The sequence below is a fragment of the Bufo bufo genome, chromosome 1 (assembly GCF_905171765.1).
Source record: "Bufo bufo chromosome 1, aBufBuf1.1, whole genome shotgun sequence".
NCBI lineage: Eukaryota > Metazoa > Chordata > Amphibia > Anura > Bufonidae > Bufo > Bufo bufo.
This window is the reverse complement of record NC_053389.1, coordinates 452,892,020-452,919,309: the sequence shown is the minus strand read 5'-3', so window position 1 is coordinate 452,919,309 and position 27,290 is coordinate 452,892,020. Positions and strand designations below refer to the sequence as shown.

General features: G+C 40.8%; 1 protein-coding gene across 2 annotated transcripts in view; it reads right to left on the bottom strand.

Moving 5' to 3' along the window:
* Window positions 1–14,362: 14,362 nt before the first annotated feature.
* Window positions 14,363–27,290, bottom strand: part of PPM1H (protein phosphatase, Mg2+/Mn2+ dependent 1H) — a 233,048-nt gene continuing 220,120 nt past the window's right edge. The window contains exons 9-10 of one of the 2 annotated variants that reach the window (XM_040408372.1): window positions 25,472–25,623; window positions 14,363–14,682 (exon numbers count right to left, since the gene is read on the bottom strand). In XM_040408372.1, coding sequence (XP_040264306.1) covers window positions 14,643–14,682; window positions 25,472–25,623 — 192 coding nt within the window. In that variant the 3' untranslated portion in view covers window positions 14,363–14,642. Of the gene's footprint in view, window positions 14,683–18,481; window positions 21,871–25,471; window positions 25,624–27,290 lie in introns of those variants that run through there. The other variant, XM_040408363.1, reaches the window with a different exon arrangement.

Here is a 27,290-nt window from a genome sequence, read left to right as displayed (position 1 = left end):
TCCCAGAGCATCTAAGCAGTGGAAGACACAGTGAAATATGTCTCATCTTGTTTAAAATGTTATATTTAAGCTGATATGCTTACTTAGGCTGTTGTTTACTGTTTGTGTTGGGTCTCTTATGTGTGGGAGGTTGGCCATGAGGGCTTCCCCTGAGGGGCTCCTTTTGCCACTTTTTAGGTGGCGGAGGTGAATGAGTGAGTCACCTTGGTTCCTGTTGGGTTCTGCCTGGAAGGGGCCCTCATGGAGAAGTTGGGTGTGCATTTTATCAGTCAGTTATATGCTGGATAGTATAGTACTTTACCGTCCATATTTGTTATTTGCCATATGCAGGAGTGGGGGATCTGTTGCTTCGTTGGGGCTTTCACTTCTCCCCTATTCTCACAGGGTAGCAGGGGGTGTTTATCCATCTGCTACTGGTTTTCTTAAAACTTGTACAGTATTTTTACTGGTCTACAAGAGTCTTGTGTTATGATTGTGAGTTTACCCTGGTCCATCTTGTCTTTTCCTTCCCATTACATTCCTTGGTATACATATTTTGTGATTGAACTCTCACAGATTGTATTATATGAACAAATTTTGATAGAGGCCATAGTACTAACAGCCTGAATGACCCTGCCAAGACGAATCAGATTTTATACAACCTCCATAGGCGAGGGTTAGTATAGCCCTGCTGCAGGAAACACATTTTAAATTGGGACATGTTCCCTCCTGCAGGAACTGGTACTTCTCGGTATGGGCTCATAGTACTTTTGATGAATCCAAAGCTAGAGGGGTATCTATAGCTATCCACAAATCAGTTCCGTGCACCATATTGAATACTGTATCTGACAGCTCAAGCCGTTACATTTTTCTTAAACTGTCTATATCCTCCAGAATACTTATGGTGGCGAGTGTTTACTTCCCTAATACGGGTCAGGCTTCTTTCGCCTCCATGGTATTTGCCGCTTTGGATGAATTTGCAGACTGTCTTCCAATCATCATGGGTGGGGATATTGAATTCCCCTTAGATGCTACTCTGGATATATCTGCATGTAGGGCCTCTGTTCCTTCTGGGGTGGTCCAGGGATTTAAGAGACACCTTCAGTCACTACGACTGGTGGACTTATGGCGTATCCTTCATCCCACTGATAAGGATTTCACATTCTTCTTCTCCTCTCATAATTCATATCACCGCCTTGATTACATTTTTCTTTCACACCCTCTAGATCTACGCCCTGCTGTAGGTATTGAACCCATTCTTTTTTCTGATCACTCTCTGACGTGGGTGGCCTTGGAGGTAAGGGACCCTACTCGCAATAGGAGGTCATAGAAGCTTAATGACAATATACTCAGGGACCCTGTCTGTGTGGCGGATATAAAATCTGTTATCTCGGAATTTGTGGAGGTTCATAAATTGGATACCTCTAGCCCTACCATTCAATGGGAGGCTCTAAAATGTGTGAAACGAGGTAGACTCATTTCACACGCCTGTAGACTCAAGAAGATGCGGTCTACTGAGATTAATACACTCCTTCAGAAATTGGCTATGTTAGAGCGGAGACATAAAAATACCACCACGATGGCAGTGTACCAAGAGCTCTGTGATACTAGGTTTGCTCTTAGGAAAATAATTGACCAAAAATATTTGGGGGCCAGAGACAAGTTTAAAAAGCTTTTCTATGGGAAGGGATATAAGAGCGGTAGATTGTTGGCAAGGATGCTGAGACCTAGGCACTCCTCCTCTTATGTCTCATTACTTAACAGCAGAGAGGGTGGTCAAATCCACACTACCGGGGACATTTCCGAGAATTCCAATCTTATTATGAAGATCTCTACAATTTGAAGGGGAAATATGCTGATCTTCATGTAGATTTAAAGATCCAGAAAATTAGACATTACATGTCGCAGTTAGCAGGACCTGAACTTTCAATTGAGGACAGAGACACTTTGGAGGGAGACATAACTTTACAGGTAGTCCAGGGGGTTATAAAAAGATTGAAAGTCAGTAAGTGTACAGGCCCAGATGGCTTTACCCTCTGCTTTTATATATTCCTTGGGGATATTGCCAACACCCTTGCCAATATGTGCAACTCTTTGGGAAAGGGTTTCTTCTTTTCCGCCACAAGCTATAACCGCTCTTATATGTGTAATCCCTAAACAAGGCAAAGATCCCTTAGTCTGTAGTAACTACCGACCGATATCACTGATCAACATCGACGTGAAGATATACGCTAAAATCTTAGCCAATAGATAAAAGGTCTACATGCCCTCCTTAATACATGAGGACCAGGTGGGCTTTGTCCAAGGTCGGGAATCAAGAGATAACACTGTAAGGTCTTTGGCGCATGTGGCATGGGCCAATGCGTCCAACTTCCCCCTATGCCTTATCTTAATCGATGCAGAAAAGGCCTTCGATCGGGTAGACTGGACTTTTCTGAGTAAGACTCTGAGGGCCTTTGGGCTAGGTCCCAATATGATACATAGAATTCTTTCTCTATATCAAAGTCCTAGAGCCCAGGCTCGGGTTAATGGCTCTTTATCAGCCCCTTTTCAGATACATAATGGTACTAGGCAGGGGTGCCCATTATACATTATGGTCATGGAATTTCTGGCCAGAGCAATCAGGGACAATGAGTCAATTAAGGGATTCAAAATAGGGAATCTAGAATCTAAAATAGCCATATATGCTGACGATCTCCTCATTTATTGCTCTGACCCGGTTGAAGGCCTCCCCAATATTTTTAGGGAGTTCTTGATCTTTGGAGACCTTAGCAACTTCAAGGTAAACCTTCACAAATCCGAGATACTTAATATCAACATACCACTCGAAACGGTACAATCATTACAGTCTTTGTTTTCCTTCCAATGGACACTGGGACATATTAGCTACCCAGGAACGGCTATCCCCTCCCGAATATCTAATCTCTATGACAAGAACTTTGCCCCACTTTTGGAAGAAATTAAGGTGGATCTGCAGGCATAGAAGAAAATACCTTTGTCCTGGTTTGGGAGGATACACACGTTAAAAATGAATGTGTTACCAAGGATCTTATATTTCTTTAGAACTATCCCCATTCCACTACCGTGTAGATTCTTCAAAGCCTTTAGATCAATGTTCCTAGACTTTATTTGTGCCGGTTCATCTCCTAGGCTGGGGATACGTTTCCTAACACGATCCAAGTTGAGGGGAGGAGTAGGGCTCCCGGATCTACAAATGTACCATAAAGCGGTAACCCTTTCATATGTTTTGGACTGGTTCCATAGTGGTACTTCCAAACGTTGGATTCAGTATGAAAAGCAGGAAGTGGGTTGCCCAGCCCAGGATTTACTGTGGATAAATAAATTAAATAGACCCCCACACCTTCCTCATATTACTTTGGGAATATTGCAAGTGTGGGATAAATATGCAGTGCCTCTGGGCCTCACAACATTCCCTGGACCCATGACCCCTGTATTAGATAATCCAAACTTTCCCTTGGAGGTGGGACAGCAGACATTGCTAGGAGTTCGGCGGGAAGAAAACCTCAGGGCATATCAGCTGATTCTTAAAAACGCCATTCGTCCACTTGATCCGTTCCCTGGGAAGAACAATAGAGGGGCTTGGTTCCATTACAATAGTATTAAAAACTTAATTTCCTCTCTAGGCCCTATTACGTTAATATCTAGGGAGCTCACACCTTTTGAATCTCTCTGCTTGCAAACAACTTCACCCACACATCTGGTGTCTCTGGTCTACGGGCTGCTTCAGGAGTATGGAGGCCCCCCATCTTCTCTGCTTTATGTGGCGGCTTGGAAGAGGGAACTGGGTAGATAGTTTCCAGCAGATCAATGGGAAAAAGTATTTACATTATCACACAAGTCATCCATTAGCTGCAGTCTACAGGAAAAAAAGTTTAAAGATTTTGTCCAGATTGTACAGGACACCAGCTGTCCTACACTCTTATTATAATACCTGTCCGGACACATGCTGGAAATGTGAAAGGGAAGTAGGCACAATGACCCATATATGGTGGCATTGTGAAAGGCTGACTCCCTTCTGGAAGGTCTTGAATGAGCTATATAAATAGGTTAGCGGCAAGTCATCACAATGGACCCTTGAGGGGACTTTGCTATCTATGTTCCCTGGTCCCATTTATGCGTTAAAAGGGGCATCCTAATATTTTTTTGTGCAGGCCGCTCGCCTGGTCATACCCAGATATTGGAAATCCCAAGACACTCCACACATTAGAAACTAGTTAGATACATTTGAGGAGATACGCAGAATGGAGGACTTGTTGGCGGAAGATGAAGGCACAGATGAGAGATATTTTAAAAAGTGGACCTGCTGGATCCTATTTAAGGGTTCTCAAGCGTATCAAAACTGGTTAGTCCAGGTAGATATTAGAACATAAATGCTTTATTGTTACTTAAATTTCAAATGGTATAGCTTTCCCCTTTTTATTTATATAAATAATAATTCCCCCCTTCCTTTTTTTTTCTTTTTCCTCTCCCTCTCTCCTTCCCCCCTCTTTGTCTCTATGCCCGTTGTCAGTTTAATGCTTATTCATGCTAGCTGAATAGGGTTTTCCAATTTATCAAATGTGGTCTTTTTCCTTACCAATTGTATTGGTCTAACTATATTTGGATATTGTATTAAGTGGCAATCATACAAAGCAATTTATGTCGTTTCCATATATATTATATTGTTATCTTCAATAAAAATAATTGAACAACAAAGTATGGATTCAAGATTGAAATCTATGGGAGTGATACCACACAAACTATAAGCCACATAAGCATAAAATATGGAGCAGGGGAGGCTTCAAACCCCAGATCGGACTTCAAAATAAATTCACACCTCAGACCAGACCCACTAAATTCCTTCTCATCAGTGCGTCACTTGAAATTGCATGGCTGGCAGCAGTGGGCACTCCTGTAGGTACAGAGTACAGGGCTTCTACACACGACTACATAGTATAATAGAAGATATATTATATATACTATTTTATTTGTGACACACAGTGGGTGATATTTACTAAGTAAATGGCAACAAATTGAGCAAGAAGAAGAGTTCATAATATTGACCAAATCTATTAGGTATTTTAAATGAGGGAAGATGTTTAAAGTGGGAAATCTAGGTCGGGTTCACACGAGGCAGTTGCTGTAGATGGCCAAAAACGTGCTCGCCCATGGTGGCCAATGGCTGCACAATTTTAAAGACAAGAACTTGGCCTTAATGTCTAGTGTAACTGCTATGGTCAGGTCACAGTCTAATATAAAAGGTTGTATTTGTAGGGTGCAGCAGCGCTGATTTTTTTAAATATTTTTTTTTTTAACAATTCATCGTGTTGCATCTGAGGTCACAAATTCATCTCTGCTACATCTACTTCATAAATGTGCACCTTTGATGGACATTCTGTTTGGTACTTGGGATAGATATGATGGACAGCATGTTGGTATATATTATGTGAATTGCATGTGGAAATTCTTTAGCATTTATAGTAGCTGCAAAGTGGATGTGATAAAATCTCGTGCCCATGCTGTGGAGTGTCTTATAACTTGATATGTGGTGCAGATTTTAAATCCACAGCATACTAATTTATTTTTATGGAAAATTGGCCATGGATTTCACTCTGCAGTTGTTGAAATATGCAACAAATACACAGGGTTTCTGAACCATGGCAAAATCTGCACAAATTTTCCACAGCGGATTTGCTACGTGTGGCCATAGCCTATGTTCCCAGTCAGTTAACTTGCACCCTCCCATCTTTAAATGAAACATGCAGCTCAGCTAATCATATCTCTTTAAAGGGGGTTATCTAGTTTTCTGATACTCATGACCTATAGATCATCAATATCAAATTGCCGGGTTTCCGGCTCCCAGCACCCCCGTCAATCAGCTTCCTCTTCAATGTTTACCTGCAAGCTGTATAACATTTAGAAAAGGCGCTGGTTGCACCAAAGTTATAGAAGGCCTGCTTAGTTGTCTTACATTACAAACAGTTGTTGCTTATCTGTGTACCAAACTTTGCTACTTGACTACACTTCTCGCTCATATTAAAAACTGTTGCTGCTTATCAGTGTACCAAACCTGGACTGGAATTTGACTAGGCCTGCCTGCTAAACACCAATCAGCCAGATTGCTATGTCCACTGGACTCCGAGCCCATTTCAAGACCTGACAATTCCATTTACCAAGTGAGCAATCATGACACCCAATAACTGGGGATGCACCACTGATAATCTACATCAGTTTAAAGGGTTTGCATGAAATATAAAACATTACAATGTGGCCAAAATGTAGACATAAATTTGTCAATATGCTTGCTTGTAGGATTCCACTTCTGTTCCTGTCCCCTGCTGCATTTATTTTTTCATTAGTTAGGAAATGCACCAAGTGGAACGAATGTCCCCACAGACATACTCCAGAATCATGTGGAAAGCTTTCCCAGATAAGTAAAGGATGTTATAGTCACAAGGTGGTCCAACTCCATAACACCTATGGTTCTGAAACAGGATGTTCGACCTCATATAGGTACTACAAATGTGTCCTTTCCTACATTTCATCTTTAAAAGAGATATCCCGAGATGAGTGGATGAGATAACTAGCTTTAAATAAAGTTTGCGTTACTTAGATCTGATAAAATAACCCAATATTTTTTTTCAGAGCTGGTAATCTCACACTACTTTTCTCTAGATATAACAAGTTACATGTAAAAGTAAGGAAGGACACATATGATGGTTAAAGTAAAGGGATGATGAGATCTGCACACCCTGTATAAGGTTGGGTGCTCACAGCGGACTGTTCATCGTCTGATATCAAAGTAGAAAATTTGTGGCACACCAGAATCAATTAATGCTTTTTAATTAGTAGACGTATTACATCATTTCATATATATATAGTACATCTGGATTAGATAATATAGGTTAAAGTCGTATAGTTTAGTCCCAACGTTTCGGTCATGTGATTGACCTTTTTCAAGGGATCTATGGAAAAATATGCAAGTAAGAATCACTTATAGGTTTATATAATGATTAAGTAACAAGTGCAATTCACGTTATAACAAAAGGAAGGTCAGGTATATATATGTCAAAAAGGGGGGAAAAAGGAGATTACGCAAATATCATCAATGTTGAAGTCACAGTAGGGTAAGATTCCTCATCATACAGCATGAAAAAGTACATCCCTTTTAGTGTATATGTCACCACATAATATATTCTATATCAGTAATCACACATAATTAGGAGCAGTGGTATTCATATATGTTAATGTATTCAGGTAAGTTACACATATAGTATTTCTTAATGTATCATAGGGCACCTGGCTAGTAATCCATTGTACTGATACAGTTCTCTTTGTGATGACTATGGGATGCTGGTCTTTTCTATATACAGGGAGTGCAGAATTATTAGGCAAGTTGTATTTTTGAGGATTAATTTTATTATTGAACAACAACCATGTTCTCAATGAACCCAAAAAACTCATTAATATCAAAGCTGAATATTTTTGGAAGTAGTTTTTAGTTTGTTTTTAGTTTTAGCTATTTTAGGGGGATATCTGTGTGTGCAGGTGACTATTACTGTGCATAATTATTAGGCAACTTAACAAAAAACAAATATATACCCATTTCAATTATTTATTTTTACCAGTGAAACCAATATAACATCTCAACATTCACAAATATACATTTCTGACATTCAAAAACAAAACAAAAACAAATCAGTGACCAATATAGCCACCTTTCTTTGCAAGGACACTCAAAAGCCTGCCATCCATGGATTCTGTCAGTGTTTTGATCTGTTCACCATCAACATTGCGTGCAGCAGCAACCACAGCCTCCCAGACACTGTTCAGAGAGGTGTACTGTTTTCCCTCCTTGTAAATCTCACATTTGATGATGGACCACAGGTTCTCAATGGGGTTCAGATCAGGTGAACAAGGAGGCCATGTCATTAGATTTTCTTCTTTTATACCCTTTCTTGCCAGCCACGCTGTGGAGTACTTGGACGCGTGTGATGGAGCATTATCCTGCATGAAAATCATGTTTTTCTTGAAGGATGCAGACTTCTTCCTGTACCACTGCTTGAAGAAGGTGTCTTCCAGAAACTGGCAGTAGGACTGGGAGTTGAGCTTGACTCCATCCTCAACCCGAAAAGGCCCCACAAGCTCTTCTTTGATGATACCAGCCCAAACCAGTACTCCACCTCCACCTTGCTGGCGTCTGAGTCGGACTGGAGCTCTCTGCCCTTTACCAATCCAGCCACGGGCCCATCCATCTGGCCCATCAAGACTCACTCTCATTTCATCAGTCCATAAAACCTTAGAAAAATAAGTCTTGAGATATTTCTTGGCCCAGTCTTGACGTTTCAGCTTGTGTGTCTTGTTCAGTGGTGGTCGTCTTTCAGCCTTTCTTACCTTGGCCATGTCTCTGAGTATTGCACACCTTGTGCTTTTGGGCACTCCAGTGATGTTGCAGCTCTGAAATATGGCCAAACTGGTGGCAAGTGGCATCTTGGCAGCTGCACGCTTGACTTTTCTCAGTTCATGGGCAGTTATTTTGCTCCTTGGTTTTTCCACACGCTTCTTGCGACCCTGTTGACTATTTTGAATGAAACGCTTGATTGTTCGATGATCACGCTTCAGAAGCTTTGCAATTTTAGGAGTGCTGCATCCCTCTGCAAGATATCTCACTATTTTTGACTTTTCTGAGCCTGTCAAGTCCTTCTTTTGACCCATTTTGCCAAAGGAAAGGAAGTTGCCTAATAATTATGCACACATAATATAGGGTGTTGATGTCATTAGACCACACCCCTTCTCATTACAGAGATGCACATCACCTAATATGCCTAATTGGTAGTAGGTTTTCGAGCCTATACAGCTTGGAGTAAGACAACATGCATAAAGAGGATGATGTGGTCAAAATACTCATTTGCCTAATAATTCTGCACGCAGTGTACACAGGATTGGAGTATTACTTAAAGATGTTTAGACATGTTTAAATATATCCACTAGTTATATACCAGCACTATAGATGTCCTCCACAAGCCTGCCATACATACACACTTTCAGTGTTCCTCTTTATTAGTGCATCCACAGCTTTGATACACTATACATATCTTTATCCCACTAAGGGCAACTCTCATGCCCTTTCCAGCCTCACTATATCTTCTGCGCATGCGCGGAAGATCGTGATGTCACTCCGGACGCACTTAACCACCGGGGAGAGGATACACTTTAGCCTCTTTATAAATTACAGCACGCTAGTCTTGGCGTACACATCCGGCAGAGGCTTTCACTTACAAGTCACAGGTATGTGCTCCTTCATGCTAGTCTCCCTCCCCCTTTCTCCTTCTCTAATGAACAGACCTTCTCTAATGAACAGACTCTATCAACTAGCCAGGTGCCCTATGATACATTAAGAAATACTATATGTGAAACTTACCTGAATGAATGCCACTGCTCCTAATTATGTGTGATTACTGATATAGAATATATTATGTGGTGACATATACACTAAAAGGGATGTACTTTTTCATGCTGTATGATGAGGAATCTTACCCTACTGTGACTTCAACATTGATGATATTTGCGTAATCTCCTTTTTCCCCCCTTTTTGACATATATACCTGACCTTCCTTTTGTTATAACGTGAATTGCACTTGTTACTTAATCATTATATAAACCTATAAGTGATTCTTACTTGCATATTTTTCCATAGATCCCTTGAAAAAGGTCAATCGCATGACCGAAACGTTGGGACTAAACTATACGACTTTAACCTAGATTATCTAATCCGGATGTACTATATACTATATATATATGAAATTATGTAATACGTCTACTAATTAAAAAGCATACATATGATGGTTAGGCGTCCACAGGATTGGCGCATGGCAAATGTGGTGCCAATATTCAAAAAGGGTCCAAAAACAGAGCCTGGAAACTATAGGCCGGTAAGTTTAACATCTGTTGTGGGTAAACTGTTTGAAGGTTTTCTGAGAGATGCTATCTTAGAGCATCTTAACGGAAATAAGCAAATAACGCCATATCTGCATGGCTTCGTGAGGGATCGGTCATGTCAAACTAATTTAATCAGTTTCTATGAGGAGGTAAGTTCTAGACTTGACAGCGGCGAATCAATGGATGTCGTATATCTGGACTTCTCCAAAGCATTTGACACTGTACCACATAAAAGGTTAGTATATAAAATGAGAATGCTTGGACTGGGAGAAAACGTCTGTAAGTGGGTAAGTAACTGGCTCAATGATAGAAAACAGAGGGTGGTTATTAACGGTACATATTCAGATTGGGTCACTGTCACTAGTGGAGTACCTCAGGGGTCAGTATTGGGCCCTATTCTCTTCAATATATTTATTAATGATCTTGTAGAAGGCTTGCATAGTAAAATATAAATTTTCGCAGATGACACTAAGCTGTGTAAAGTAATTAACACTGAAGAGGACAGTATACTGCTACAGATGGATCTGGATTAGAGGCTTGGGCAGATAAGTGGCAGATGAGGTTTAACACTGACAAATGTAAGGTTATGCACATGGGAAGAAATAATGCAAGTCACCCGTACATACTAAATGGTAAAACACTTGGTAACACTGACATGGAAAAAGATCTAGGAATTTTAATAAACAGCAAACTAAGCTGCAAAAAACTGTGTCAGGCAGCTGCTGCCAAGGCCAATAAGATAATGGGTTGCATCAGAAAGGACATAGATGCCCGTGATGAGAACATAGTCCTACCACTTTACAAATCATTAGTCAGACCACACATGGAGTACTGTGTACAGTTCTGGGCTCCAGTGAACAAGGCAGACATAGCAGAGCTGGAGAGGGTCCAGAGGAGGGCAACTAAAGTAATATCTGGAATGGGGCAACTACAGTACCCTGAAAGATTATCAAAATTAGGGATATTCACGTTAGAAAAAAGACGACTGAGGGGAGATCTAATTACTTTGTATAAATATATCAGGGGTCAGTACAGAGATCTATCCCATCATCTATTTATCCCCAGGACTGTGACTGTGACGAGGGGACATCCTCTGCGTTTGGAGGAAAGAAGGTTTGTACACAAACATAGAAAAGGATTCTTTACGGTAAGAGCAGTGAGACTATGGAACTCTCTGCCTGAGGAGGTGGTGATGGTGAGTATAATAAAGGGATTCAAGAGGGGCCTGGATGTATTTCTGGAGCGTAATAATATTACAGGCTATAGCTACTAGAGAGGGGTCGTTGATCCAGGGAGTTATTCTGATTGCCTGATTGGAGTCGGGAAGGAATTTTTTATTCCCCTAAAGTGAGGAAAATTGGCTTTTACCTCACAGGGTTTTTTTTGCCTTCCTCTGGATCAACTTGCAGGATAACAGGCCGAACTGGATGGACAAATGTCTTTTTTCGGCCTTATGTACTATGTTACTATGTTACATATCTATGGGCATATAGTGAAAATAGAAAGCTCAAAGTGTATCTGCTACCTTCATGTTCATCACAGTGGTTCTACTACTACTGCCTGTATATAACTTGGTGGATGCATTATCAAATTGTAAGCCAACTGGTGCATACCGTTTAGTTCCCGTTATAATGTATAACTTTGTGTAAGATTATAACATTCATTTTATGCATCCTCCGACTGAATCTGGAGTTTACATGCCTGTGTTGCAGGAATATTCTGTGACTGGATAGTTTATCCTTATGTATTTTACGCTGACTTGTAATATTTTCAGAGCTTCATTTTCTAGAATTGATTTCTTCGACTTTACAGGCTTCTTAATTTTATTTTTTTACTGCAGTTGTGATGTCATTTCAAAACAAACCCAGAAGTACAGTGTTCCTACAAGTTTGTTTGGTCTTTGCATGCGAACCTCACACAGACAATTGTTTTACCCTTCAAAAAATTTAGGTTAGGCTCCATTCAGATGAATGTAATGCATCTGTGCCCATGTGGTCTGCAATGCACAAACACCAGCCGTGCACACTCTATGGTGCAGACTCAGACCCATTGACTTGAATGGGTCCACGATCTGCAAGATACGGAAAAAGATAGGACATGTCAGTGAATGCCAATGAGATTTCCTAAAAGTACAATGATGCAGATTTGCCAACTGAAAATCCACAAAGGCAATCCGTAGGGTTTCTGCCATGTGTGAACGTAGCCTTAAAGGGAACCTGTCACCAGTTTTATGGTGTCCTAACTAAGGGCAACATAAATAAGTGATTGATTCTCCTAGCACAATGCTGGGTCACTTTCTTTAATTGACCCAGTCAATCTGCCAACATCTTGTATTAAAAAGCTCCAGCTGATAATGATGAGTCATGAATATTCATGAGCTCCTGACTCTCCCCGACCATCTGCTGCTGATTGACAGTTATTTTCCATATGAATCAGCAGCAGGTGGGCAGGGGAGTGGCTATAGCTCTGAATTAAATATACGATGGACTCAATGACATCACGCTGGACTCAAATCAGCTCATTAGCATGCAGCATCTTTGTGTGTATATTATGAGGTAACCATCTGTCACACCAGTAAGTGAATACATCTAAGGTACTTTTTAGTAGTTAATGATTGTATATAATTAGTTAGATTATAATCAAATATCCACATGACAGGTTCCCTTTAAGTGAACACTTGAGGCAAATCTGATACATTGAGTTATCCCTAGGGCTGGGCCTGGGTGGATGGTCCATGACACAGGGAATTTCTATTTGGTGTTTATGGAATGACTGTGTCATGCACAAAATCCTCAAGTGTTGCACCACCTCCATGAGCATAACACAATGGGGGAGAAGAGCTGCCTTAGCTGCCCATAGCAAGCAATCAGATTCCACCTTTCATTTTTGCTCCTTTGGAAAACGAAAGGTAGGTTGCTATGGGCAACTAAGCCAGTTTTCCTTTACACCAGTTTGATAAATCTCCCCCAATACAATGTACACATTTTGGCCTAACTATTCAGATAATAGCTTATTTGTAATATTTGGCTACTTTGATAGCAGGCTCAAGTTCTACTGTAGCAACCTTAGTGCTGATGACAGGACCTATAATGGACCTTCTGGATTGTCTTCATCCATAAATCTACAATATTGTGTATCATATGGTATTTTATCATTTGCATCTGATGAACATTATTTTTTTCTCTCCAAAAATTTAAATATGTGAACCATAAAACCACATGGTTGGTTGTCTAAATTAATCTAGTACCACAGTTATCATTTTCAGTTTTTTCCCCAGTAATATCTGCAAGTGCAATAATATAAAACCGTGAGTTAACTGTTTTGTAGCCTAGATGTATGTGTGCACATTGTTTTTTTTTTTCACTTCATTTAATTTTTAAGAATGAAATATTTCTGAAATATACCGTAATTAGTCTTGTTGTCATCTTCATTTCTCAGAAATGTTTACAGCAAACACAAAATGCAATCCACAATTAATGAAAAACAGGCACAGGGAGTTTAGCTATATACATTTATATTTTGTACCTATTTTTAAAACTTTGATAGATTTTATTATTCCTGTTGTAAATGCATCACTTTAAATACATTTCTAAACACATAAAATATGTAATCAAGTACTAAACTTTTTTCTCCCGGCTACAAAAGACTCATTTCACAGTCACAAAAGAGGCTGGAACATTATTTCATTCATTTACATCCATTTGGTGCATAATACGACATTTACAAACTTCATTTAAATTACAACCACCATCTACACTTTTGGTCAAGCAATGTAAAACATAACAGCAAATGGAATAAAAAGTATGAGTAAAGCAGTCCTACACAAAAATCCTTAAAATGCCACATGATAATTACAGTAAGGAATTCTACATACTTATATGAAAAAGCAGGCCGGGAAACAAAAAGGGGAAATTTGCTGGATGTTTTTCCAGTGAAACAATGCTGCAATATCAAACAAACATCATATCCCACATACTTTTGGAACCCTTAAGGGGTATTCTTATCTGAGAAAATGGGGGCATATCGCTAGGATACGCTCCCATTGTCTGATAGGTGCGGCTCGAGAACGGAGCAGGCCAAAGTGGTGGCTGGAGGACTCCGGTCCGGCCACCACCAAGTGCTCTCCCATAGAAGTTAATGGTAGCACACAGTGCATGACGGGCAACCACTCCTATTCACTTCCATGGGTCCGACGGGAATAGCCGACCCAGCGCTCGGCTATTTTCGGCAGCACCATAGAAATGAATGGAGGGAGGCTGTGTATGAGCTTTTCGTGCACCATTCATTTCTATGGTGCTGCCGAAAATAGCTGGGTCAGCTATCCCCGTCGGACCAATAGTAGTGAGTGGCCCGTCATGTACTGTGTCTACCATTAACTTCTATGGGGAGAGCGCTTGGTGGTGGCTGGACCGGAGTCCTCCAGCCACCACTTTGGCCTGCTCAGTTCTCGAGCCGCTGGGATCCGCACCTATCAGACAATGGGGGTATATCATAGCGATATGCTCTCATTGTCTCAGATGAGAAAACCCCTTTAAGAGAGGTGAACTTGAACCAATTCAAGGATTTGACACCGTCTTGCTTAGAAACAGTAATTAATACAAGAGAACAAGAACGTTGGCTGCTCATAAGATTTTAATACTCCTTCGCCTGTCTGTATGCATATTTTGTGCTTGTGGTTTTCCTTCCCAAACATACAGATTAACACACTTCTTAAGAAATGTGTTTTAGATGGTGTTCCAGTTTGCTGTAGTAACACTGTAATGTCTTGGGAAAAGGTTACAGTTTGGATAAAGTTTCTGTACAGTGTGATGTAACATGCTGAATGCATTAAATGAGTAATAAGAACAGAAAATGGAAATTCACTGAAGGGTCTGAAAACCAGCAGAATTCAACTATAGCTATATATTTCATGCCAAGGACAGCATCGGAACCTATCCTCTGAGACTTTCAGTTACAAAGATTTTCCTGATCTCTGACGAAGGGATTCTGGAACACCAAATATATGACAGCTACATGGAACCACGAGCACAGAGCCTAACAGTGATACAGTAGGCATGCAAATTTTATTTGTTCTACATAATGTCGCACTATGGCACTGATTGGGAGTAGCGCTACTGTAACCATCGCCAGACATGGTGGACAGAGCTTTGAAGTTCCAGTGTCTGTATCTGGCACCTGATCAGCTGGGCATCTGGGAGTGAGACCCCCTGCCGATCCGATACTGATTACCTATCCTAAGGATAAATCATCAACTGCTTAGTCCTGGAGAACCCCTTTAAAGGGGGTTTTCAGGATCCCAATATTGATGACCTCTCCTCATTATAGATAATCATTATCGGTGGAATATGACTTCTGACCCCTTGGACCAGCTGTTTCAAAAGGCAGCTTCTTCTTAAGCTCATGATGTCACATCCTTCGTTCAGATAGCCTTTATATAGCTCTATCCCATTCAAGTGAATGGGATTGAGCTGCAATACCAAGCAAAGCCCCTATTGAGCGCTGTGCTTTGAATAGAAATAAGAGGCTGCATCACGTATCTGCAGACCCTTCAAACAGTTGATGAGTAGGGGTGTTGGGATTGGGTTCCCCACTGCATCAGAAGCTGATGACCTATCCTGAGGATAGGTCCACAATATTTAATTCCTGAAATACCTATTTAACAGTTAATCAAATGCTGTGAAAGTTGCAATAAAAATAATAAAAAATAATAATAAAATGCTCTTTTGCACAATCATTTTATCTGTGGGTGGAAAGCATTTCTTTTTAGTTTCTTACTATATAGACTTGCTGTAACATATTAGTATAAGTACAACCTTTTCTACTGCTGACTTCTCAGTTCTTCAATGGCTAGCCTAAAAGCTTTTCTAAAAAAAACTATGAATAAAGCAGTACAATCTACATTTTAGTAATTCTATTAATATACTATATCACTGTATTGTACACAGTTCAGTCATAACATTAAACCCTCCTCTTAGTAATGCCTGTTTCCCATGGAGCATCTTTTCTTATAACTCTGCATTATAAATAAATTGAAAACTGGGTGTTACTATTTCTCTTGTAAAATAGATGTGTCTGGCACACTCTGGTACTGCCAGCACTCATTGGACCCCAAATGGTAACACTCAGTTGTCAATTTATTCATATTTTTTTCAAGGAGGAATAGCTAAGAAATAGCACAAAACAGCATTCTAAGAAGATATGCTCATAATTGTACTATTATGGGGAATACCATTTTTTTTTTACAAAAACAGATGCGTCAGAAGAGGGGACCGGACAGATGAAGTGAATAACACTGGTTATCTCATGACAATGGCACCTGTCAAAAGACGGGGTATAACAAGAAGCAGGAAAAATGGGCAAGCATAAGGATCTGAGCAACTGTGACAAAGGTCAAACTGTGACAGATCACCATCAGAGCCTTTCCAAAATGGCAGGTCTTGTGGGGTGTTCCCAGGATGCCATAGTTAGTACCTACCAAAAGTAGTACACGAATGGACAACCATTGCACAGTTGACAGGGTCATGGGTGCCCTAGAGTCACTTATGCATGTGCAGATTAAAGCTAGTCTGTCTGGCATTATGCTTATGTAGCTTAACTGGAGAAGAGATGGCACCAGGATACAATATAAGATGAAGGCAATTTGGCAGAGGCAGTGTGATGTTTTGGGCAATGCTCTGCTAGGGAACCATGGGTCCTAGTAAACGTGTGGATGTCACTTTGACACAAACCACTTACCTAACATTGTGGCAGACCAAGTACACACCTTCAAGGCAATAGTATACCCTAAGAAGGACCCACCTCATAACATACTGAACTGAAAGGACACCTTCAGAGGTCTTGTGGAGTCCATGCCTTGATGGGTCAGAGGACCTACACAATATTAGGTGGGTGGTTTTACCAGCTGGTGTACTGCATATCTTAAAACTGAATCCCTTGCATTGAGTACTAATAGTACTAATTAGTAGTAATAGTGGCAGCCACTGCCTGAAAGTGCCTCAAGGATTTTTTAAAGGTTAAAAAATAGTAGCTCTCATAATCAATATATACATATTGATCAATGATCAATTCCATGCCATGCAAAATCAGAAGAACGTTTGCTGTGAATGGAAGGCAGTTTGGTTGAAATAATATTATAAGAGAAGAGAAGGCTGAGGAATCAGACTGGAAATGGGTGGAAGAGACAATCAGTGCCAAAATACAAAAGATACTTATGCTCTGATGCTCCACATAAATCACGAACAAGACAATGCGTTTTAGAACATTACAAAGGGACATAAAAAGCCTCACCCTAATTCCAACAAGACAAGCCAGTCTTTGGAACTTGAACGCATTTCACTAATGTGTTTCGAAATTTAATTCCAAGAAATTCTTGGAATTCATTATGCAGCTGGTTTAAACATGTAGATTATATAATCTTTTAGAAGAGGAAATGTAAAACATACATTAAAACTAGGTTAGGGGTAGATTCGGTAAAACTGGAATTTCTTTTAACTCAGCATTGGCAACATTAAAAAGAACTACGGTATTTGTTTCTGGTGCAGATACCTCGGTTCACTATTAAAAATGGCCAAAAATTATTAGTTGATGTTATACCAAATTTAGGTAATGACATTATTTGTAGGAATTTGTGTGACGGAGCAGTGAGGTGTGTTCTTTCATTTAATTGATCTGAAATCTTGAGATACATTAATTATATCAAATACGACAATTAGTATCTTGAATGTAAAACTGAGTATTAGTACTAGTACAGTAAGGAAGGAAAAATAAATTCAGACTAGAAACCAACATAGACTTGGTCAAATAGCACCTTCCAGTTACTGGTAAGTCACTGCATATGCCATAGTATATAAAATTAACCTACATAATGTGGGCAATTTGTATATATCATACTGCCCTCCTCCAGAGTATAAAATGCACATTCTGCTATCAGTTAGTAATCCACTAGTAGTCTTTTGTTTAAATTATATATGTAGCTGAATTTACAGTACATGAAAACTGTTTATATCCAGCCTTTAATCTGAGCACTTACTGTAACAATAGCAATATATCATCTAACTTAGGTCTGTATTCCAAGCCATACAGCCTCGGACGCTAAAGGAGACTATACATATTAGCCTAAAGCTTATCAAAACAGACCATTTCCACCAATACGACTGTTAATTGGGTAAATTGTACAACAAACAATCATTTTAGATGACAGTTCATCACTGTCTGGAAAGATGGGCAGGTTTACACATACAATCTTTCCATGAAGAATGTTCTGGCATAAGGATTTTTGTTTTCCGACCCCTACAACAAATTTACCCGATCCAAAGAAAAAAAATTGTGTGGCCTGGAAATGTGATGCCCCGTTCGTTGTCACATACACCACTGCAGCCATTTAATGGCCTCAGCAGTCACATGCCGTTTGGAGACACGTCACCTCTGGGGTCAGTCAGTGAATGGCTGTAGTGGTGCACATCACCATAGAGAGGACGTCACACTTCTGGTCCTCAAGGGACCAGAAGCAGTAGGGAAGGCACCTATAGATATAGATCATAGCACCAGTGAATAGGTAAGTGGCTTTTTTTTCCCTTTAGGCTGGGCACTTTCGGGGCCATAATTAATACTGCTGTGGGCTTGGACAACCCCCTTAAGGATGTATTCTGGAGAGAAATACATTACTAGTTACAAAATGGAAGAACAACTGAATGCAAAAGAAAAGCGATGAGTATTGATGAAATACTGCTTACCGTAATCTGTCAGAAGAATTCAATTTATCTGGTGCCAGAGATATATTGAGTGCAATATAAATCTAATGTGATTATCTATCCTGTCCAGGCTGAAGCTAAACTTGGCTTCAATAATACCATCAAGAATCCGTGAGCTTGATGACACATTTATGTCCTCTGAATGACTCTGATATTATCAGCTCGTATGTGAACATTAAATGGCTTTCTCGGTATGGTATGGATATATGAAGACGAAAATGAAGCAACTACAATCTTCAAACCTGAAGTAGCATGCAGCATTAATAAATTCCTTAGGCACAAACAGATGGGGGTTGTTCTGTAAGGTCTTATGTAATACATAGTTGGTGGGTATGGAGGGATCTAATATCTGTTAGAAATACTAAACACTACTTATACGATTCTTCATATCAAGTCACACTAGGGACTATTAACCTGATGCCACATGTAACAGTCCATAGTGTCATTTATAACTATAAATGTCAGACGTACTCTCTAATGACAAAAACACCCCAGATAGCATTCAGTGGAGCCACATAGCTGCAATGTAGCAACTGTTCTCCAGTGCTTCTGGACTTCACATAAAGCAAAAAAACTCCAGTTAATAGATTCCAAAAATAAAGACCACATTCACAAAAGGTTGTAGACCAGAGTGGTTAATTGTAAGCTCTAGGTACAGAATGATGGGTGTAGTAGTCATCCTCCTCTATTAAAATGCATGTACCCTAAAACTGGTTTTTAGGAATGGAAGCACTAATGGTTCCTGGTTGAAAGACAAATAAACCTTACTACGTGAACCACATTATAAATACGAATCTAATTACAACATTCTGTCAGCTCAGATTATGAACTGCCTAATGTCCATGCTGCACGCTAGGGTGGAAGTCGAGGAAATCACAATCATCTCCCTAGTTTCTAAGTTACATGCTGCATATGGAAACCTGGGACACTGAGCACATGTGAATTTATTCCAGAAGATACAATGGACATTGGGCAGGACATGCTACTGGGTTCTCTGAGTGAGTTCTCCAACAGGGTACGGCGACCTCCTTTTATCTTACGGACAACCAATATTTTTACTAACTGGAAAATAAAGAAGGTATGAGATATGTCTATAGCTCAGATACACATTAGCAGCATTACTGTAAACATGATAAGTACAAGCTTCAAAAAAATCAAGGATGCATCTACTTTATAATATGGACACTGGCCTATTTTTGGACTGTCAATGAATTTATGGACGGTTGGCAATCCTGTTAAAAACATACAGAAACCAAGTCTAACAGCACCTGGTAAATGCCGATTTATAAGTAAAGGTACACTTGTAGGAGATGTCTAGATGGATTAACCTCTTTACACTTCACCATCCAAATGTTCAAGATATGCCCCCATTGTCTGATAGGTGCAAGGTCCCAGAGGTGGGATCCGCACCTATTTCGTAAATGCAGCCGGCAAAGTGAAGCAGGGCGCACCGTGCATGAGCAGCTACCCTCCATCCAGTTCTATGGGGCCACTGAAAAAAGGCTATTTCCATTGGCCCCATAGAAATGAATGGGAGCGGAGGCCGCGCAAGCGTGGCGCGCTCCCATTCATATCTATGGGGAGAGCGATTGGTGGTGGCCGGACTGGGGAAACCCGGGGTCTTCCAGCCACCACTTTGCAGGCCACGTTCTCGATCAGACAATGGGGGCATATCCTAGCGATATGCCACCATTGTCTCAGATGGGAATATCCCTTTAATGTTTCCCAGACGTAGTAAATGTACTAATATAAACTTTCTTCCCTGCTGCTTCCAGCATTGCACTCCACTCCTGCAGCACTAACGCCATCTTCCCGGCTGCAGCGGTGGTCTCTCATACACCAGGTCACTGTGCATCCAATTACTGGTGATTGGCTGCAGTGAACGAGAGCAGACATCGCCAGGAAGGACCAAAGCAGGAAGCGGCAGGAAAGAAAAAGTATCACTTCGTTTGTTAGTTTAGTACAGTTGCTGCCGTTGGGAAATATTTAATTTAACTGACAGTATTTTAATGTTGAAAATGATGTGGCAGCATAAGGAAACTAAAACAGGGTTTTGATCTTTATGCTGGTTTCACACATTATTTTTTTTGGAAAAAAGCCACTGCAATTTTTGATACAGCTTTTTGAGCCAATGCTGGAAATGGATCCAGTGGGAAGAAGAATAAATATTAGCTTTTTTTTCTCATTTTGTTTAATCCGCTTATGGCTCTGACTACGTGTGTGAGAACACCCTAAGACTACCTGTACACGGGTGCAGGTAGTCTAGCAGAAATTCTGCATCAATTACTATGCGTTTCCGCACAAAATCTGCATATGTTACCCGTGGATTTTGTTGCGGATTTGATGCGGTTTTTCCCACAGATCTCACCCTTCCATTGAAAAGGGTAAAATTGCACAGTTGACATGCTGTGGATTTCAAAATCCACACAGCAGGTCAACTTCCGCACGAAAGAAGAAAGCAACGCGTACATGAGATTTGTCTAATCTCATTCACATTGCTGGTTGCGTATTTTTTTTCTACATGAGAATCTGTGCAGAAAAAGACATGCGTAATCTGCAACGTGTGCAGGAAGCTTTAGGGTACAGTGACAGAGCAAGAAAAATTGTGCCGCGGATTTTCCCATGATGAGGATTTCTTGCACATTATATAGCAAATTTCACCCTAAGCTTTGCAAAGGGTGAAATCTCATGGTGGAAATCGGCAGCATAAATTTACGTGGCGCACACTTAAAATCCATCCGCAGGTCACTTTCCACCTGAGATTTTATAAGTGGCACGTGGATGAGATGTTTTTTTTTTTTTTGCAATCTCATCCACTTTGCTGCTACTGAAAGTCACAATTCTGCAGTGGTAAATCCACATACCCCCCCCCCCATTTGGACGTACCCTTAGAGTACAACACAAGACATAACAAATTAGCAGCGTTACATATGTTCTGAGGTCCCAAATGCACAATAAGGTGATTGTGCAAAGCCTTATTTCAGTAGTGATATTTCGACAACATGTTAACAGTACATAATAACATAACATTCCCTGCACTTGTAGCCGATTCCTTCATGTCAGTTTATTGCCGTGTATCAATGGGATGACGTACACAGAGATGTCATCTCCTGAGCCCAGCCTGTCATTTGATATCCTCCAACCTCTGTCTTTCAGGACACCTCTAGCACGCATCACCAGATCCTGAGCAGCTAGCGTGTACCTGCCAAAAGAGAGGACCATAAATTATAGAACACTTTCCTGCAGATAAATATTACTGCTATGACTTTCTGGGACCTTTGCCTTGTATTGATCATATAAGCACTTAGAGTAGATTAAAGACAAGATCATTTATTATTTAATAATGGCTTCTACATTCTGTAGGCTCTTTTGTGAATAAACCTCTAGAAGAAAAAAAAAAGGCCAGCATTTGATTTACTTAAAAGAGCAATTTTATTTCAATATGAAGCTACTTGTGATGTGTAAAGCTGTCCGTCTGTAGGCAGGAGCCACTGTAAACAATGATGAGGACCACAAACTTTGCTAATTGTGAGGGTACCTACAGACCCACACTGATCTGACATGTATGGCCATTCCTGAAGATAGATCATCTAAGGAACCAACATCAGGTGAAAAATAGGCAGTTAATGGACAAAGCAAAATCTATCTCTAAAATTTTTTAAACATGGATGTTTGCCAGGCATTACCCATGATTTTGCTGACAAATCTATGGGTTATAACAAATATGCTTAATACAGAATAAATGTGGTATGTACAAAGATCAGGCATAACATTAAAACTACCGTATTTTTCGCCCTATAAGACGCACTCCCCCCCCCCCCCCCCAAAAGTGGGGGAAAAATAGCAGTGCGTCTTATGGGGAGAATGCTGCATTTTGGTGAATTTTCAATGATACGCCGCTCCGCGATGCTGCGCGGCGGGTGTATCAGCTGAGAGGGAGGATGGGCTGGGGGCCGGCATCTGCTTTTATAATGACAGCGGGGCCCGTGCAGTGACTGTATTCTACTACACGGGCCCCGTTCACTGTATATAATTGTACCTGTAATTGTAGGCATTGTTAATGTATACAAATTCTGGGTAATCATCGCCTGTATTACGGTACTTACAAGCGCTCAGTAGCAGAGAGGAGGGAGGAGGCAGGCCAGGAGGACGGGCGCTGGCAGCGTGAGTCACTACGTCACGCGCTTGCGCCGCCCACTTTATGAATAAAGCAGGCGGCGTGGGCGCATGACGTAGTGACTCACGCTGCCAGCGCACGTCCTCCCGGCCTGCCTCCTCCCTCCTCTCTGCTACCAAGCGCTTGTAAGTACCGTAATACAGGCGCTGATTACCCAGAATTTGTATACATTAACAATGCCTACAATTACAGGTACAATTATATACAGTGAGCGGGGCCCGTGTAGTAGAATACAGTCACTGCACGGGCCCGCTGTCATTTTAAAACCAGATGCGACCCCCACCCCCTGTATTGGGGGTCATTCACACTACAGGGACACTGTTATGGAGGGGATCTGTGGATGACACATAGCATAAGATGCTATATATGTGTCATCCACAGATCCCCCCATAACAGTGTCATCCACAGATCTCCATAACAGTGCCATGCAGAGACCCCAATAAGAGCCATCCAGAGATCCCCATAACAGTGTCACCCACAGATCCCCCATAACAGTGTCACCCACAGATCCCCCATAACAGTGTCACCCACAGACCACCACCCACCAAAAGCACACCTTTTGGTTCAAAATATTTTTTTCTCTTATTTTCCTCCTCAAAAACCTAGGTGTGTCTTATGGGCAGGTGCGTCTCATAGGGCGAATACGGTAATACTCTGTAGTTCCCCCTTGTACTACCAAAGCAGCTCTGACCCGTTGAGACATGAACTCCACAAGACCTCTGAAGCTGTTCTGTAGTATCAGGCACTAAGACATTGGCAGCAGATACTTTAAGTCCTGTAAATTGTGAGATGCGTCTGTCATGGATCAAACTGGTTTTCCAGCATATCCCACAGATGCTTGAATAGACTGAGATATGGGTAAATTAATGTTCCTCAAACCATTCCTCAATAATGTAGTGTGGAAGGGCACATTATCCTGCTGAAAGAAGCCACTGACATTAGGAAATACTGTTGTAAATAGAGTTGTGAAATTGGTCTGCAGCAATGTTTAGGTAGGTGGTTCATGTTAAAGTAACATCCAGATGAATGCCACAACCTATGGGTTCCTAGCAGAACATTGCTCAGAGCATCACACTATCTCTGGTGTCCTGTTCTGCATCCATTGTGCAAATCTGAGCTCACATGCCAACTATAGGCACATTCAAAGGTGGAAGAGTCAGCATGGGCAGTCTGACTAGTATGCACTGTCTCTACTGACACCGTTCTATAATGGCCAGCATTAGCGCTTTCAGCAGTTTGTGCTTCAGTAGTTCTTCTGTTGGATTGAACCAGTTTGGCTAGCCTTTGCTTCTCACGTGCATCCATGAGCCTTGGGTTCCCATAACTTTGTAGAAAGTTTACTGGTGGACCTTCCTTGGACAACTTTTGGTAGGTACTAACTGATGCATACTGGGAACACACCAAAAGACCTGTAATTTTGGAAATATTTTCTGCTGTTGTCTAGACATCACATTTCAGCCCTTGTCAAATTTTCGCAGATCATTGTGTTTGCATGTTTTTCTTGCTTCCAACACATCAACCTCTAGAACTGCTGTTCCCTTGCCATCTAATATATCCCACCAGTTGACAGATACAATTGTCACAAGATAATCTATATTATTTACTTCCCACATCAGTGTTTTTAATGTTATGACCGATTGGTGTATAATACAAATTGTTCTGCACCCTGGGGCACGGCTTCCAAATCTGTATGCAAGTACTGAACAGAACGTTTCACCCCAAAAAACATATGATGTTCCAAAACAACCGGTAATGAACGTAGAGTATAGGTTTGAAAGGTTAATAGAAAGTACGCGATAAGGCACATCAGATCTATGCATAATTATACATAAAATGCTATCAATCACTGATAACCCCTCCTTCCTGTACAGATAGCTGTTCACAGGAGGTGGAAAAAGCAAACATGTATGTAAATGTTTAAAATATAGGTCTGTTCCCACAAAAAATATATATCAATCTGCTCAGCTTCTCTGTAAGTCTAAACAATGTACTGTAAGTCTAAGGCTACTTTCACACTAGCGTTTAAGTTTTCCGGTATTGAGATCTGTCATAGGGGCTCAATACCGGTAAAAAAAACGCTTCCGTTTTGTCCCCATTCATTGTCAATGGGGACAAAACTGAACTGAATAGAACAGAATGCTCCAAAATGCATTCTGTTACGTTTAATTGTGTTCCCAGATAAGAGAGAAAACCACATTATGTAGTTTGCTTTCCGTCCTGGGATTCGGAGCAAGACGGATCCGGCATTACCCCCAATGCAAGTCAATGGGGACGAATCCGTTTTCTCTGCCACAATAGAAAACTGATCCGTCCCCCATTGACTTTCAATGGAGTTAATGACGATCCGTCTTGGCAATGTTAAAGATAATACAACCAGATCCGTTCATAACAGATGCAGACGGTTGTATTATCAGTAACAGAAGCGTTTTTGCTGGACCCTGCCGGAGCCAGTAGAGACGCTGGTGTGAAAGTAGCCTAAGATTCATTGCTTTGCTTTGCTTGCCAACTGGCCATTACATGACAAGATTGTGCATCTCCTAACCATTATCATGCTTGTTGTGTATATAGTACTTATTTTATTCTGCATTATAAATAATAATTATAAAGTAGAACAACCCATACACACCTTTGAGGGTCATCTGGATCACAGCAAGCCAGAAAATTTGTAACGGCTTCAGACACTTCTTCATTTAATAAGACATCCCAGAGGCCATCTGTGGCCAAAACCAGTACATCATCTGCACCATGTTCATATTGCAAAAGATCATAAACTCGTACCTGTAGTAAAACAAAATCAACATATCAATTGTAAAAAAAAAAATATCTGTTAATGTGTGAATGTGGTCTTATATGTCTGATACCTCCATGTTATAATACAATAACACAAGTCCATGCAGAGGTCATCAGGAGACCTGGTCTAAACAAACGGTTTTTGGACTCTGGGAAATAAGGTTAAATACACTAAAGTGTGCTTCCAGGTAAGAAGGACAAGATAGGGGATAACTATTAGATCGGTGGGGGTCCTACTGCAGGGACCCCTACCGATCACGAAAACTCCCACAGAAATGAATAGAGTGGCCGTGCGCATGTGAGACCGGCCGATCTGGTCATTTCAGGGGAACTGCAGGGGGTACGGGCCCCCGTTCTTCTGCTCAGTGGTGGTCCTGCTGCCGGGATCCTATGGATAGGGCATAACTTTAACCAACCGAAATACCCCTTTAAATATTTAACACACTGACTAGTGGACTTTACACAATCCAGAGACAGTCTCTGGCCTGTTCCGCGCATCGTTCAGTTTCTAAATGAATCTTTTGTTGAACATCCCCACTAAGTATCCTCTGGGCTGGCATTCCAGCTGTCATTGCGCAGTACTTTAATTCCCTTCTAAACCTTACAGCCATCAGACAGTGCTTGCATAGCACTTTAATTAACCTAAGGAACAGCAGTAATTTAAAAGAAGCATGACGGCTTTAGCAAAGGCAGCCAAGGGAAAATTATATTCAGTATCACAATTTGGAAATAGAACGCCTGGTCAGACATGCTGGTTAATCCTTTCAATTCAGCAATGCATCTGTGGTCCACAAACTCGTCTAAACATGTACTGTGTTTGGCAGAAGAGGACGGCTGGGATTTAATATGTTTTAATATGCTTCTTTGCATTCTTCACTCTCTGCAAGGAGGGAATGTTTATAATATAGACCCGGTTTTTTCTTGCACGTTTTTAGATGTTTGCCTGAGATGCAGTTACTGGAATCCTTGTATTTGTTTTTTATTTAATGTCACAATTTCACATTTAAGGGATAGCACAGAGGCTTTCCCAAATTTTTTGACACTACCAAAAAACAAACATGCAGTGCGCAGTAAAATCATTAGTCGTGCTTGTATGCTTTCACGTATTAAATGAAGAGGACAACAATTGGGATATTCCGGTAATAAAACATAGTTACTGAATCACCTGAAAGATCCTGTGCCAGCGCCCAAGTTCTCCTGACACGGTTGCAGCCAATCACTGGTCTCAGCGGTACACTAAAAAGGCCAATGACTGGCTGCAGTAGGCATGTGTCGTTGACAAGATGGCACCACTGCAACCGGCTCAACTGAGCCTGGCTAGGAGAACCAGAGTGGCAGCTCAGGATCTGCTAAGTAAACAAACGTCTATTTTTTATTGCAGGCATATCCCAAGTGTTGTCCAGTTTCTTCCAGAAACCGGGCAACTCCGGTAAAAATACATTTGTCCTCTTTCTCCCATATTTGTAACATTAAACACTTTCTAAATTTGCAATAACTGGTTCTTTTTTTTATAATATCTACATACTTTCTGAAATATGTTTACATTCCTTAGCAGAGCAGACAGGTATTTGCACACTTTTATAGCTAAGTGTTATGTGAATGAATGAGAGAAGCGGCAGCAGGACTCCTCACAAAAGTAGAGACAGGGAGGCAGC